General features: G+C 45.4%; 1 protein-coding gene across 1 annotated transcript in view; it reads right to left on the reverse strand.

The window, feature by feature from the left end:
- Positions 1-11004, reverse strand: part of LOC106742621 (LON peptidase N-terminal domain and RING finger protein 3) — a 37027-nt gene extending 26023 nt beyond the window's left edge. The window contains exon 1 of the mRNA XM_014615763.1: positions 9958-11004. Within this exon, the coding sequence (XP_014471249.1) occupies positions 9958-10522 (565 nt within the window). The 5' untranslated portion in view covers positions 10523-11004. The remainder of the gene's footprint in view (positions 1-9957) is intronic.
- Between the last annotated feature and the right edge of the window lie 6234 nt (positions 11005-17238).

The raw sequence follows: 17238 nt of genomic DNA on the forward strand, positions 1-17238 counted from the left end.
AGTACAAATTAGTTCGGTCCGTTTTATGTGGTCAAAAACGCATTTATTTCAGAACAAAATGAATGAACAGATTAATCAAAGTATTGTCCATCGCTGGCTGCTATTTTTTCCCACCTCTCAGGCAATTCTCGAATTCCATCTCGAAAAAATGTCTCGTCTTTTGAGGCGATCCAAGTTACGAGCCAATTTTCGATTTCTGCGAAAGAAGTGAACCGGTGACCTGCCAAATCGTGCTGCATCCGTCGGAACAACCAGTAATCAGAAGGAGCAATGTCCGGCGAATACGGCGGATGCGGTAAAATATCCCACTTGAGCGTTTCCAAATAATTTTTTACGATTTTTGCGACATGAGGCCGAGCGTTATCATGCAGAAGAATAACTTTGTCATGTCTTTGCTCGTATTCCGGTCGTTTTTCTCGTAATGCACGGCTCAAACGAATCAATTGTAGCCTATACCGATGGCCCGTAATGGAATTGCCAGGTTTGACTCGGATCTTCATTGAGTAATGTCTCCAATTCTTTGTCTTCGAATTTTTTTGGCTGTCCAGAGCGAGGCTTGTCTTCAACGCTGAAATCACCATTCTTGAAACATCGAAACCATTCCCTACATGATTTATCAGTTGGAACATTGTCACCATAAACTTCTACAAGCATTCGATGCGCTTCAGCTGCACTTTTCTTCCAATTAAAGCAGAAAACTAAAATCTCCCGCAAATGCTGCTTAGTTAACACAAAATTTGACATATTCAACACAGTAAAAAACAGGGGTTTTGTATGAAACTCAAAGCGATATAAACTGAATATTATTGACAGTTGTCTAATTTCTCTGAAACCATCAGTTGTCACTATGAAACATTCATAACAGCCAGAGCCATCTTTTGAAAACGGACCGAACTAATTTGTACTCCCAATAAATAAAATGTTTATTCATTATTATGTCAAGATCAAACAATCAACTGAACATAGTTTTCTATTACATTTTAATATAAACAATCATTCGAGTTTATATATAAAAACAGGCTGGTAAAATTTTTGAAATAAAATTAAAGAATAATCAATGGAACATAATCTTCTATGTTTTGTTTTAATATAAATAACCATCATGTCTAAAATTAGACTGATTCTTGAAATAAAATTAAATGAACCATCAACAGAATATAAAATATATAAATGTGTTTAGAAAAATAAACAATTTCAGTCAAAGAAATTAAGATTCGTTTAATTAAATAGAAGCTAAAATAATCTAAGGAGCGTTAGCGTCGGACGCTTTTAGGTTCTGTTCGTAATCCCACAGCAAAGATTTGTCGCTTATTGGCGGAGCTCGCAATTTAAGAAAGTTAATGAATCTAGTATTATACTTATTATTATATTTTGTACGATTTATTTCCCGTTAAGTGAAAGTTAAGTAAAAATCGGGACAAATGGCGTCCCGTTTAGGGTTTTGTCGGGACGCTTCTAATAAGAGCCGAAAACCGGACGGCCCATCCGCAGTTAACGCCGGTGTAGATATATCGGGAAATCCGCGGTAATCCAACGTTAATTTCCAGAACCGACCGACTGGGCGACAACGAGGTGACGCGCGATGACGACACGACCGCACTTCGCGCACACCATTCTCGCGCGCTTTCGTTCGCGCCACCCTCGAACGCGAGGAAAGCGGCCTGCTCCGCCGTCGCCTTGACACAAATCAGCTGCGCCTGCGACGGATTAATTTCGCTCCGCGGCAATTGCACAACCGAAACGCGTTCGCGCAGATTTGCAAGAGCCGCGAGCCCATTCGGGCGTGACGCCGTTATTATATATCGATCGCGTAACTCGCGCGGGACTCGTGCGGACAAAAGTCGTGGGAGAGTATGCGACATCGCCGCGTGCGCATACGAAAAAAAGATCGATCGATTGCATGGACAAGTGTGTCTTACCGAGATACGCAGAGGCCGAATGTCGTGGGAGAGATCGCGCGATCCAGCGCGGATAAGGCGCAAGGGACAAAAACACGCAACGAAAAAAAAGAATAAATAACATTCCAGGGATTCGACGGTAAGAAGTAAACCGTGGCAAAGTCGTTTCGAGACACAGTTTAATGAACGTTAAGAATAAACTCGTCGATTGCAGCGAATTTCAGCGTATTGCCTTTTTGTCTTTACGTCACCAGCGAAGGCTGCCGATCGTAAATAAAAAGCAATCGCTTGGAGCGCGCCAAGCGAACGTTCGACCCGCGGGCTCAATTAAGAATTATCGCCCGATTCTCATGCATTACGGATATTAAAAGCGCTTAGGCGAGTTAATTGAATCGACGATCAATTGACAAGAAAGGAGTTCTCACGCGTCAAGAGTATAATAATAATTGATCACTTCGCCTGGATGTAAACTGCGAAATGCAACGGTATCGCCCGACGAGACGAGTTTCGATTGATGGATGAGCGCGCGATCGGCGAAGGATCGAGGACGCAACCTACTTTCGTCGACGGAATCTAGCGGACGTCACGTCGCCGTCCGATCTCTTCCCCTTAAAGTAATTAAGCTCTGTCGAACTATTTTTTTAGGAATCCTTTCAAATTTTAGCTGCCTATTAATGGAAATATTATCTAAATTTGTGTAAAGTGAGCGCGAGTGTGGCGTAACAGACAGCGCACTGGTCTGGAGTCCCGGATTCCCCTCTCGGTAGAACCAAAATATTTTCATAGGTTCGCGTCTCCTCTCCGATGAACTGGCAATCTATCGAGAGTATCTCTGCCAAAAGCCTCACGCAAATTGCCGCTCAGAATCGGCGTTAAAACTGTAGGTCCCATATTGTTGTGTATAATCTGCGTGCGCACCACAATTATATGCGTGTGAGGATCGGACACGTCGAAAGACGTTACAAAACCTATATATATATATATATCTGTGAAGTTGGAAAACGATTGATTATTCGGAAGCAGAGACATTCGTAACTAAACTCGAGTCGAAATTGTGGTTCAACATTAAATCTCCAAGTGAAGAAAACGGAAATAACTTTCCATTTACACGAATAGTACTCTTGTGACGTTACAAAGGGGAATTTTAAATTCTACATCATGTCTTCAAGTGGAGAAAACGGAAATAACTCTCCATTTGCAGCGTCAAAGGAGCACAATGGAAGACCTCTGGAGACTTGTAATGTAAAACTAAAATTTAGATTCGGGAAAATGTTACTTTTTATACGTGTTTCTTGAGATTAATGTTCTATTTTTAACCTATATTTTTAATTTCTTTTAAACCACGTTTAGGATTTTAATGGAAAACTATTATGATATTTAAGAGGACTAATATAGAAACATTATCTAAAAATGTCAGAATTATTTTGTATTGAAAGTGTAGCTATAGAGAATTTATAATTTATATGATATACTCGCGATATATGTATATCACTTTCATATATTACTTTCTATTACGTGTGGTGCATCTCTATTAACTCAATTGACGTATAAATAAAATATTAATAAGAAAATAAAAATAAATCATATTTTCGTGTTTGTGATATTGTGTATATATTTATCTTAATTTCGCTCAAATTAACATTCATTATTTAGATAGTTAAATAAAGTTATAAGAAAGTTTTTTCTCAGTAAATAAACTTATGAAGGAGTCCCTTAATATCGCCACTGAAAATCCGCTACTTTACGGACCAACTACTTTAACCGTCCATGTCTATGATGACGCTTCTCTCCAAATTCAAAGTGGCCTCATTATGTCGCGACAATAGTCGAGACAATAGTGATCGTTTCGAATTTTCGTCGTCCTGTTCCGTGAGCCTGTGCGTGTCCTCGCGTTGACCCTGCGCTTGCGCGAAGAGCCGGGCCTTCGACGTGCCTTACTTACGCGTCACGTCAAACTGAATCCTCATCTTTTTCGCTCTCAAGAACATACGGTTATGTATCAAAGATACTGAAAATATTGTGTAAATTTTCGTGACACTACTTTGTTTGATAAGATTAGCCTCTTTGAATGTATACACAGCGATACGCGGCCCTTATATAAGCACGCAGTGATAAACCGGTTGCAAGGAAATTCAAGAAAAATAGAACGAGCCATCTCGCCGCGAATACACCCGGTTCTCATTCCATTCGTATTAATTTTCTTGAAAACGAGAGCAAACGTAAACACGTCGTCATAACGTGTCGCGATAATTCACTGGGAAAAATCGCGAGACGAGACGAGACGTATAACACACGAATATAAACATACATCTCAGTGCCGCGAGAGAAGCGATTTTCTCTCCGAGAAATGAGAGAAATGAGTCTCCTCGCGGGCTCTTCTTGCGAGAGACCAAGGATCGCGCGCGGCCCGAAAATCACTCCCGTTGCTCCTTTTGCTCCGCCGCTCGAGCGAATCGCGTCCTTGATACGATAGGACCCGGTGGAGCCACTCCTCACGCACGGTTTCTCCTGCGGGAGACGCGGCGCGCACCGAACGCGGCTCGAATTGACGGTGACATCTCGGATTTGGCTGCGGTCCATGCACGTGCCCGGGGTCGAGTAGGGACGCGCGTTCGCATCCACCGCCCGACGTGTTTTCCCAAGTACTCCGTCGCTCGTGCCGCTCCGAGAGAACACACCGAGTCGTTCCAACTCGAGGGGGATTCCTGATCAGTCTTATTTGATTTGTGCCTCTATATAGGAGCTTCCCTCCTTCCGAGGGATTTCTTTTCTCGTGCTTTCCGCAAAATGTTTACGGGCGGATTCTATCTATCTCTAGGTCGATCTTTCGTTAGAAGGAATTCGCGAGAGGACGTGATTAGACGGAGGGATATATCTTGTGCTTCGTTTAAAATAGCTTCACACTCATCTTGCCTTATCCCCAATCATCGCGACGCCGCTCAATATCACGCTCGTCTTGCATAAACGTTTCGTACTGAGAGTCTTTTGATATCGCACCGGCAAACAATACCGACGGACAATAAGCACGGGTGATGGATCGGACAATGAATACACTATATCGTTATCGTGAGATAATTTTTCACATTCCACGTTAGTTTATGTGCTTATGTAAAACGTTATCATTAACCTTCATTCGCTTTCAAATGGAAATGTAGATATAAAACAACCATTAAAATAACGCAACTATTTAAAGTCAGTTTTTCGACGCGAAAAACTTGACTTTGAATTGCCAAAATCGTACTATTTAAAGTATTTTTAGAGTTTAATATATATAATGATACATATAATAATATTAATATATAAGTCTTATGTTTCTCATTGCTCATTTATTTAATATATTTTATATTCAATAATTACAAGATAAGATATAGAAAAGAGACACAAGCATTCAACTAAAGACAAGTGAGCTCCAAACAGATGGCGATAAAATTTGATAATAGGAATCATTAGTTTGCAGAAAGAAGAAGAGATTCAATAACGGTACAATTTAATGGCCGTATTGCATTTCTGCCAACAGTAACATCGAACGTAACGTGGAGCGTGTCCGTTGGATCCACCGGCGCAATTTCACGACGCTTATCGGCGGCGATAAGCGGCAGAGAAAAGCGAGACGAAGCGAATAAGAAAAGCAACGTCGCCGGGGATCATTATATAAGCGAGTCCGATATATGGTGCTCGCGTGCAAAGTTAAGGAGCGTAAAGCGCGCTCCACCACGCAGCTTGTCATCGCTTTTATTTCGACGAGCACGTTGCACCGGCGCGACGCGTCGCGATGCGACGCGCGCTAAATTTATACTATATAAGCGCAGCGGCGCGTCGCATTTAATTATAGCAGCCTTTAGAGAAGCAAAATTCTGCAATTCGCGAATACACGGTGAGACACGAAGCTCGGGTCTCGGTGAAACGCGCGCGCTTGTGGATGGCATTCTTTAACAATGATTCGCAACCGGTAGTCCGCGAATCTCGATGAAAGGGAGGAAGACCGCAGCCGGATGGCGGGAGGAAATTTCAAAAGAACTGTGAGAATATCTGACTTAAGAGGAACGACGAGAAAGAAAGGTCGCCGGTGTAAAAATTAATCTCTAAATTAAGTATCCTTATTAAACTTCCACATACGAAGTTGAGCGTCTCCGACATTCTCATTCGGTGACGAAAACGGAGGAAAAAGTCGCGAGGAATTATTATATCTCATTATCTGACTTTATATCTTGTTATTCCCGCGAGATTGGAATATCAGAATTTTTTTCTGATAGTATGAGAAATCCCACTCAAAAGATCGATTGCGAATTTACTCAAACGAGGAACAATTGACAAGAGAAGCAAGGGATATTTCACGAAGTGAGTTTTGCAGTATTATGATGACTCTAAAGCGTAGTATTACGGCGTCGTCAGAGAACGTTATTAAAATGACCGTAATCGACCGAAGGCCAGGTGAACGATGCAGGTGCTACCGAGGGCAAGAACGCTACCGTGCACGCAGATGGCTCGCCCCGTACCTCAGCGAGAGATCTCCTTTCCATCCGACGATCTTCAAAAGTTCATTTCCACGCAAATCCGCTCATTACACACACCGCGTGCTAACAAGCGCGGGCTCGCATGCACACGCGCGCGATAACGTCGCTTTACGTAACCCCTGCGTTTTAACCCGACGATTTATTGTGCGGTTTAATATATTCGCGAGGACTCGGATTCAGCGCCGCGACGTAAGCGATATTTACGCGTAAACAACTGTGTCACTCGCTAATTATATTTACGGGGAAAATTTTGCATCAGCAAGCCGTGTGCGAGCGTAATCGTCGTCGCGCTCGCCGACCTGATAAACGCCAACGTCGATGTACATTTTTCCCCGCTTCCAATCGATTCCTTCGTGTCCGAGCGAGATTATACCGTCTGACGCGATATATTTTTATCTATTATATTTCCTCTATCGCGGAAATTATCGACGGAAATTATCCCTATCGGGCCGTTAAACAGAAAGAAGTACCGAGAACAATGACGCGCATTCGTGATAACAGCCAAGCGCATCGTGACTAATCGGCCTTGCCGAGATCGTCCTTGTTATCATCGTCACCGCGTAAAATAACATCAGATGCGACTTTTCGCATGAAAAATATCGAAAGGAGGCACGTGCATCTCGACACGTAGCCGGCTAGACTCCTCGTCGCCGGAGGTCCGAACGAGGTCCGTTCGACACGATCGCACACGACGAGGCTCTTCGGTGAGACCGTTAAATCAAGAATCGCGCCTCTAATCGCCAGCTCGCGCGAGATTGCGCCCGCGTACGCGCGCACGGCCGCTTGCGACTCGTGAATGTTGAATTAACAAAAAAATCGCCGCTCGTGAACACAAATCATGGCGTGCCAAAACGCGGTTTTGCAAGTCGAACCTTTCGGCGGGGAACGTGACGGAACGTTGAACGTAATCGCGTAAACGTTCGTCCGATATCCTACGGTAAACGGTAAACGCAGCGTGTCCCCGGATCAGAGAGACGTTATGTAAGAGAACCGCCTCGGACTGGCCGTGAACTTAACGGCATCGTCGTCGTCGGCGACGACGACGTTGTTGTGGCCGTCGCAGTCGAACGGCTCCTTTTCCACGCAGTTCACACGCGTTCGGTACACTCGACTGTGTGAACAAAATCGAATGCAGGAGCGGAAGGCGGAGAATCTAAGGAGAATCTAAGGCAGAGGCATCGGAAGAGTTCCAAGTTTCGGCCAAGAATCACGCCACGGTCGTGGGTGGAGCACATCCATCTTCATCAGCCAGGTATATTAATAGCGTCACCGGACGATTATCAAGTTTATACCTAGTGGCGAGTCGTGCGTCGACCTATCTGCAGCCCGCGTCCACCACTCGCTCCTCTCGCGTGCGCCAATGCATGTACGATACATTCTTAATCTTTATTCTGTACGATGTAAAAGTCGGTCACAGAGCCGAATCGGAGCCGACGGATAGATTCCTAAGACTCTGTTTTCTCAAGAAAGTAACCAGCAACTACGCGTTACTGACGCCCTCCAACGTGAGAATAAATTATACGGCGATATGTAAATTAATAATTTATAATTACGACGGATCTTTTCTTGGATCTTTCATATAAAATACGCCGATTTAGTCAGGGAAACGCGGATGATTGACGGGGAATAATGACCTCCCGTGGAATTCCCGTCGAGGAGAGATCGGCTGCAGATGTTGAGGAATCCGTAATTAAAATCTTACGAGGTGAATAAGAGGGCAGATGCGTATAGGCTGGCTGGCTGGCAGACTGGCTGCACAGAGGTCAATAATCGCAGTCTGTTTAGCTTGGAGTGATAAAAAATGAATCGCGAAGGAGAGCGAGGAAAAGAGCGAATGCATGAGCGAGACTTGGTATCGGAGGAAAAAAGAAGGCGAGCATGTGCTCGAGATACCGTGATCCTCTTCAATGCTCACTGATTAATTTCGAGAAAAAACTGGCTCTCTGGCGAGGAAGATGCATTCTTATCGCGTGTGTTTCCTTCATGGCTTATTACAGCTTCAAAGAGGGAATTGCAATTTGGCATTGTTTTCAGAAAGAAAGAGAGATTGTTCCGTTTAAAAATAGCTCTAATTGGTAGATAATTTTGTGGATGATTAAATGTAGTAAACAAGAAGCGTCTGAATGGACGATTGTCTTGTTAAGAATTGCGATTTCATTTTTAAATCGTTTTCCTCAATATCTTGTTTGCGTAGTGTTTGTCGTTTTTTGTGTAGCGCACAGCTGGTATACAATTAAAAGCGTTTATACCATTATCATTAATATCACATGAACTCTGTTAATCATCGCGTATCGTCATCATTATCGCGATGTTTCAGTGCCGTAAAATTTTTATTTATATTTCATTATTTACGTTTTGTTAAAGCCCAAGATTATAAATTAATTATAAATTAAAGACCGGACACTAAAGATTCGTCCTTTCAAATAATAATATAAAGACACCTACCGAACTACGCATCTTTTAATTCGAATTCGAATTTTAATTCTACATTAAGTCTATTTAGTTCTACATTAAATTTTCAAAGATCTGTTGTACTCCTTTAATGCTACAAATAGGGAGTTATTTCTGTTTTCTTCACTTGAAGACTTACCGTAGAACTAAGTAGTCTTAATGTAGTCTAAATTTTCACTCGGGAAGCTGCTCGGCGCAACTTCTTTTCGATATAAACAAACAGTAAAGAATTTGGTGTCAATAACGGTAAGTAAAAATTTCAACGGACCGTTGGCACAAAATTTTTTATCGTGTACCATTTTACGGGTTTCGAGAATTAATTAACCGCTGCTCGAAAAGTTCCCGTTCGGGCGTTATTATCACGACAGATTTGGCCTCGCTATCTCGCATCAGACGACACGCATCTGAACCAGATCCGCGGACGCGGCGTGCACTCTGAGCGATCGATCCACCTGCGTGAATCCGCGCGTACCGTGCGAGAGCGCGGTGCATTCACAAAGACGCGATTGAATGTCGGTGATTTCGATTAAGTCGAGGCAGATTATGAAACACGAATGATAAACCAGTAGACTTTTAGTCTACCGACTCGCCTGAAACGTTATTCAGATTAGGTGTTTCGTAATAATCTTTATGTAACCATGTTGTTACCCTTCGCTCGCGCGAGCAAATCGAATGTAAAACGCCAGTTTGACTTTTCGGGGATCGTGAGACCGAACCGTCCCTAGAGGCTGGCGCGGCCCTTTTTTATGATCGACCGATTTCCTTTTGTTCACACGTCAACCCGAGTTACCCGGGTATGTTTGACTCAAGCTAAGAGCCGCGTGAGACACTCGGTTGGACGATGATCAAACACTCCAGGTTTTGTGGAATGATACCTACCTCTTCGTAGACGAACAAACACGAAAGGAATTCAGAACGCAAGGAAAATGATCTTTTTTCAGATCTCGGTGAATTATTAGCCGGAACGGTAGGTACTCCGATCTTAAATCGCGGTAAAGCGCTAGTCGACATGTCAAATTCATGCGACTCGAGCACGACAGAGCGGCGACGTGTGTTCAGCGCGAGAGAGTCGTATCAAAACGTGATTTACTTACCGAGATGAACCGCCAGGTTGTACCTCTCGAGCGCTTGACCCAGGTGACCCTTCCTCACGAGAATATCACCTTCGTGTCTGGCCCGGCTGGCTTCGACTTCTCGCGGCCACCATCTCTCCACGAGTCTCTGTATGAGCACGTTCGTCTCACCCACCGTGACGATCTTCAGCCCGCACACACGACAATTCTTCGCTGGGTCCACGCAGTTCCTGCAGTACGTGTGACCGCAGCCGGCGGTCACTGGTTGACAGAGGGTGCCTTCGCACAGCGGGCACGCGAAGGACGCCTCGATCCTCCGTCTGGAGGTCGGCCCAGAACCGGCCATGTCGTCCAGCAGCGCGGTCGCCAAGTGCTTTAACTTTTCGGCCGGCACGGACGTCGCGGCCAAACACCTCGAGTAGATCCCGACGGAGTCCCTGATGTTACCGCACTTGGCCAGAGAGTCGCCGTAGCCGAGCAGCACCTCGTAGTTCGTGTTCTGCTGCTTCAGGCTGTTCCGTTCGTACATCTCAGCCGCCAAGTGGTAGTCACGCGAGGTGAACGTCTCCTTGGCGAGCTCCGCCATCGCGTCGTCTTGCGTTTGCCCGTCGCACGTCGCCCTTCGGACGAGGGAAACGGGATCGTGTATTCCTCTCGATCTCCAGTCACTCACTCGCACACGTCGAATGTCGGCCGGTCCGCGCGGCAGAAACCGCTCGCCTCCGGAAAGTCGGAGACGGCGCGCATCTTACGGAAAATCCGACTGGGAGTTACGTCGGACGCGCTACGATCACGGAAACCAGGACACCGTCACCGGGAATCGCACGCTTCCGCGATTCCGATCGCGATTCGTCACACTCGATCTTCTCTCTCTCTCTCTCTTTCTCAGGAATCTCGCCGATGATTCACCAGCAGGGGTCCTCGTCGGAGCGATACACGTAGAGTTTGACAGCTGAGCGTCCACGCGATCCACGTCGTGCTGCTCGGTGAGCGTGACGCACGCGCGCGAGACCGCTCCACACGGCACACTGGCGCACCGAGGACTGACGCCTCGGCTGTCACAGGTCAGCCGAGCCACTGTCAGAGCCGGTCGGCCGCCAGCAGGGGATGGTGGTGGTAACGGTGCTGGCGGAGGCGGCGGTCGTGGCTGCGGTGGAGGAGTGCTCGTGGTGCAGCCACCTCCAAGATACGAAGCCAGCGCCACGCGGCTTCGGTGTACTACGCGGGGGTGGGGAGGGAATTACGGAGGGAGCACGCTGCACGTATAGAGTTGCGAGAGTGTTGCCGCTTACTCGCATCGTGGCGGCGTGTCTGCTGCGGTGCGTAGGTGTCGCCGGTCGCATTGTCGTTGCTCCCACCCGGGGCGTCGTCGTACCGTCGTCGCGAGGATCGCTTCTTCTTTGTTCGCTCCGGATGCTCCCTGATCGCCGGCGGTCATCGTAATCGCGCGAAATAGTTGTCGTCAGGTAGAACGTCGGAGACGAGTGCACCTTTCCATCGGGAAGGATCGTGGAGCTTTCGTCGGCTTTTTCCTTGTTCCTCGTAGTCTCCTCGGTGACGTTATCGCTCGTCTTCTCGCGTTGGCTCGTCGTCGAGGTTGATGAGAGAGCAACAGCGTCTCATCGACCTGTGGAAAGGGAGGACAAAGGTCATGATGAAGCTTTCACTGCGTTTAATCCACTTTTTCCTTCAGCGTTCTACCAAATGGACGTTGCAGTGAATGACGACGGTCACGTTCCGAACGCATAATCGGTGCACCTTACTCTCCCTTCGTCATTGTCACACAGGATGATCGAGGCATGACGCTATCATTGACACATTAACGTTACCGTAATGGTCCGATTATGGACGATCCCCGTCGCCATCGAGTTCCCCCGCTCGGTCGATCTTACGCGGGACACATTCCCGGACACTTGTTGTCGTAACCTTGGCTCGATCGACCGGGGACTTCCGCGGGAACGGATCTGCCCCGGTCTCGCCGGTACGTCGAGTGTGCGCGAACTACGCGACACAGGGCTTCTTTCGAGCGGGATTGCACCGATGGTGCGCAAAATGCGAGCTTCGATCGTACGGAGAGCTCTTCGTCGCGCCGAATTTCGGCTTTACAGGCACTGGACTTCCCACTGAGCATGAGCAGTGGCGCACGGATCCTGAGGTTACGTGCCCGCGTTCACGCTCGATGCGTGCGGACACGCGTGCAGGGAATACGCAGACGCCGCGAAAGCGCACCTCTCGAAATGAAGCGAAAGGGCTGAACTGCGTGCCGCGAGTGCGGCGAAGGGCGGCGAAGAATGGGAGATCAATATATGGCGGCCCACGGGGTGATTAACCCCTTGCACTTGTCGCGTATCTCTACGAGCCCTTCTCTCTTCCTCTCGCTCTATCGAAGTTTGACAGCGGACTGTTCGACGAGTTCAAAATGGGCTTCTGCCGAGCGTGATTTCGGAGAAAACTTAATTAGAGATAGATAGATAAATAGAGAGAGAAAGAGAGAGAGTGAGAAATGCGATTAATATTGTCTTAAGGCAAGTCCTGTAAGGACATGTAATATTAAGGAAATTACATCAGTGAATTCACAAGATAGTGAAATTTTTACAATTATGGAATAGTAGAATAATAAACTAAATATATAGTGGATTAAGAATAGTAATTATGGTTATAATAGGATGCATAGTAAAGATGTAATGATAGTAAATATAAAATAGTGGCAATGAAAACGATTAACAATGAATATAATAAGAGTAATATAATAAGAATATAATAGGAGGAGAATATAATAAGAGTAATAATGATGATGTTCGGCAACTAATAAGTACGTATAAATTTGTAAAGAGAGAGGAAGAGAGAAAGAGAAATAGAGTAGAATAAAATTTATTATAACCCCGCGGATTAAACCTTTTTAGGTTTATAGACACTACGTCTTGGCAAAATGCTTAAATCAGATCACATGCAGAATAATTATTGAAAATCAATCATTGTAATATAGCAGTGAGAGTACAAACTATCCTTAGTAAGACTGACAAATGTATGGATCGTATATTGTATGTAGTGTAGTATAGTGTGTCCCACTGCAAGACAGAAATCCAGACGGTACACCAAAGTATGCGTTTCAAAATCTCAAAAGCAGAGATAATCTAAAGATAATCTAAAGAAGCAAAAATATACGGTATGCTATACGTTCCAAGTAATTATAATATAAAACATAAATCGTAAAGGTGCGCACAGAAAATAATTACTTATCGACTCACACTAGAGCCGAAATAACGCAAAACAAACAGGTAGATGAAAGCGCAGATAGTCTTACATAAATGGTAGTATATCAATTTTAATTAAATCCAGTAAAGTGTTAATGTAGAAAATATAAATAAAAATCAACGTTATAAGTAAGGAACTATTCATTAGCTGATGCTGAACCAATACTGATATCGCGTAGAACAAATAAAATATAAGAGCAAAAAAGGAAAAGAACATACATTTATCGGCGCTCTGGGACAAATTCTTTTTATATATAGAGCGTATAACTGTAAACGCATTATAATTGCGAATTATGTAAATATAAGATAATATAAACACAGAGAAAACAAATATCACTTGAATAGCAAATTCATTGTTAATATAGTGATAACATAAAAATTTGTTTGGATAGCAAAAAGTTTTGTGTGGAGTAATTGGAAAAGTTTTTGTTAAAAGTCTTAATTGCTATTTGCTGGATATATAGATAATAAAATAATTTGGTTGCTTGCCAACTCAATTTTATTGTTGTCGCAACGACGTTTTGCTACAACAGCAAAATTATTTTTCCGTATAACAATTCTTTTCGCTGTCACTATATTAACAAACAATTTGCTGTTCCAACAAAACTTGTTTTCTCCGTGCATGCTTCTAAACTGTGTTACATGAATTAAGGTAACTATGCTTAAAACCGTTATAGAAATTACTATTTCGAATATTGACTAGAATTTTGTTTCAAATGTTAGAAGTTGGACATCTGAAAGATTGTTTAGTAGACTTGCAGAGATATTCAAGGCTAAAGACAAGAGCAGAGTGGGGGATAATTCGCAAATTTAAAAACGTAGGAAACTATACAAGCGATCGCGTCAGGATGTGAAACGGATGACTGTCGATAGTCATCCAGAGCGAGAATGACAAATGCGCGAATTGATAGCGCGTATTCTTACGTGATCGTTTGAGCTATTTAAATTATGTGTTGTTATGTGGCGCAGTATGCATAGCGCAAACGCGATATGTCCAAATGACAAAATGTTCGGCGCGAATACACTGACGTACGATGAAATAAAAGTATTCAGATCTCGTGGATTATGAAAATGATACGCTAAATTATCAGATATTCATCATGTCAGAACTTACTTAAGGAAAAATTTATTCTCGTTTTATTGTACTTAATTGGAAATGTCGTTCCGTTTGAAACCGGGACGACACGTTTTGCTTATACGACATGCTTAAAACAAGAAACCGATGACAATTTGGCATTATGTAACCTCGTTCGATTAAGTGGAAGAAAAGGAAAAAGGAGCAACGATTGCGAGGAGTGCGTTCGAAAAGCGAACGTATTCGAAATCCGAAAAGCCGCGCGCGCTTAATCTCCAGCTGCATACGCGCGTTTATCTGTCGACTTACGTAAGGTATTTGTGCCGTACAAAGAGTCACCTTTGCCGATCGCAAAACAAATTGTTAATCATCGAAATACGGCGTATCTCTCGCCGTTACGTAAATGGTTTACACACGGTTGGTGAGGCGTGCCGCGGCCATGCGACGTCGTATGTGCTCCTTTTGGCAGCGGACGGAAGACGCTGCGGATTTTATTATGCTTAATGCGGCTAAGAGCCGTCGTCATCGTCGTCCTCGTCGTCGTCCTCGCCGTCGTCGTCACCGTGCCGTCGTGTCGCCGTCGACCACGTAGGCTTCTCGCGAGTTCATAGTTACGTCAGTGCTTTAATCTCACTGCCGGTTGAAATCGCGGTGTAATCGGTCGCGTTAGCGAGCAAAAATGACCAGCGCGCACGATTGCGTGCTATCGGTATTTGTTCTTTAATTGGGACAGGGTGGGAAGGGTGCGCGGCTCGAAATAATTCGCTTTTCCGACGCGCACTTCTTTCGCTTTTTTTTTTTTTACCTCGGAGAAGCGACGACGAGCTCGCCTCGAAAAACACGTCGCGCACTCTGACATAACGCGAAGCCGAACCACCTCGCGCTCGTTATTAAACGCCGCGTTTCGCAATTGTAGGCGCCTTACGTGGCCGCGCGCGTTTACTAGAGCGTTGAGCAATGCGAGTAACGAGTTCGATATACACGAGATCGAGAAGTGTGGACAAGCGCGGATTCCTCGGGTAGCCGGATACACGGGGTACCGCGCGCGTCTCTCACGAATACTTTTAACCAGAGAGATTGCTCCAATTCGCGCAGAAATGCGGCTAGAACTCCGCTCCGAGGAGAGACCGCGTTTCGGTGGGCGTTACGTAAGAGGCCGCCGATTAATTTACAAGAAGGAGATCGACCGGCGTCGTCGAAGAAGGATACGCCACGGTCCGTCATTAACCGTCTTCTCACCGGCACGATTAAATCTGATCGACGGAATCGCGACGTTCGTCGACTCGCTCGAACATTCCTATCCTCTATAATTTAACACCGTAATTCCGTTCTGGGCTACGACGTGTCCTCGATAGATCGCGCGCGCGCGCTCCTATTATCGCCGTCTTTTCGCCAAAGAGGAAAATCTCCGTTATAATCTATCCATCTAAAATTATGCGCTGCGTAACGTAATTGTTACATAAACGTTCTATGCTAAACGTCGAGTTTGCCGGCTCGTCGTCGTTATCAGAAGAACGGGCCGCGTCCGGGAGAGGGGGAGGGGGGGGGNGGGGGGGGGGGCGATGCGCCGCGATGTGCGATGCATTACATTGCATTGCATAGGGACGTGGCGCGTGTGTACACACGCGCGTCTTTGCACGTGCGGATTCGCAGGCGCGCGGAACGGCGCGACGTGGACTGCTGCGAAACGCGGTTGCGTAAACGCGTGGTTTAACCATGCGAGAGCGCTCGCTCGCTCGCTCGTTCGTTCTCTCTCTCTCTCTCTCTCGCTCACTCGCGACGGTGACGGCGTCGGTCTTGCAAATCGGCCGACGTCGCATAAAGCATCGCGGCACAACTAAAAATAAAGCGGTCTCTCGGTAAACAGTGAGCTCCTTTATGTAATGAATGAGCGTGAATCGCACCCGCCGCGTGCGCGCGAGCGATACGACGAGGAAGAGCGGAGTGGCGCGGGGCGATATAGCGCGGACGATACGCCGACCCACGGACGTCCGTACCTACTAGCGCGACTCTAGACGGGCTAGTAGATACGGACGTCCGCGGACTGGCGCGATGCAGCGGCGAACGCGCCGGCGGCACGCGGACGTTTGTATCTACTAGCGCGACGCGACGTGACGTGACTGACGTGCCTGAATGATTAGGTGCGAATTGATCCTCCTTCTATGCGACGATCGCAAGTCTTTCGCATTCTGCAGAGCAGCACAATCGAGGCATTGTTAATTGCGTTTTTAAAACGTCCCGAAAATTGCGTCTTATTTATTAGTCATCAGACAAATGTAAAGCAAGGCGATCGTTAGTGACAGTACGGAGTTAGCTGCGATCGTTACGATGTTAACACTATGCCGTCCGCACGTCTAATCGGGATTCTTTTGTTTGATGCCGGTAGGACTGACTCAGATCATTTCGCTTGTCGCCGGCGGTTTTTCGAGGTCCTCGGAAGATCATAAATCGCGTGACACCAACGTGGTGCCACCGGCATTTGCCCGATAGTTTTCGCATGACACCAACGTGGTGCCACCGGACGGCATAGTGTTAATAAATAAGGACGTCTAACGACGTTATTTATTAACACTCCGTGGAGACTTTCGTTAAACGTCTGTAAGCGTGATTCGCACTCTAAGGTCAGTATTCAGTCGGATCTTATATTTAAGTCCGTCTTAAGGATGTATCGCTCATAATTCAAAATAGTGAAAAAATTACAAATTGATCTACATTGCATTTAAAAGTGACGCCAGAAGTTTGACAATAATTCAGAGCCTGGATTAAAAGTCATTCCACTTTAAAGGAGGTTGTAAAGTGAAATGAGTTTGATAAGAATTCGATGAAATTTGCACTGCGTATAGATTGAAATATTATCTGACTCATTGCCCGTGCAATTAGAAATAGATTGGCCATTCGAGAGCTGAGATATTTTAAATTAAAGTTGACATCTTTTATAAGTGTTCCTTAAGATTAGTGTACTATTTTTAATTC

The sequence above is a fragment of the Dinoponera quadriceps genome, unplaced genomic scaffold (genome assembly GCF_001313825.1).
Source record: "Dinoponera quadriceps isolate SergipeBrazil2010 unplaced genomic scaffold, ASM131382v1 scaffold113, whole genome shotgun sequence".
Lineage (NCBI taxonomy): Eukaryota > Metazoa > Arthropoda > Insecta > Hymenoptera > Formicidae > Dinoponera > Dinoponera quadriceps.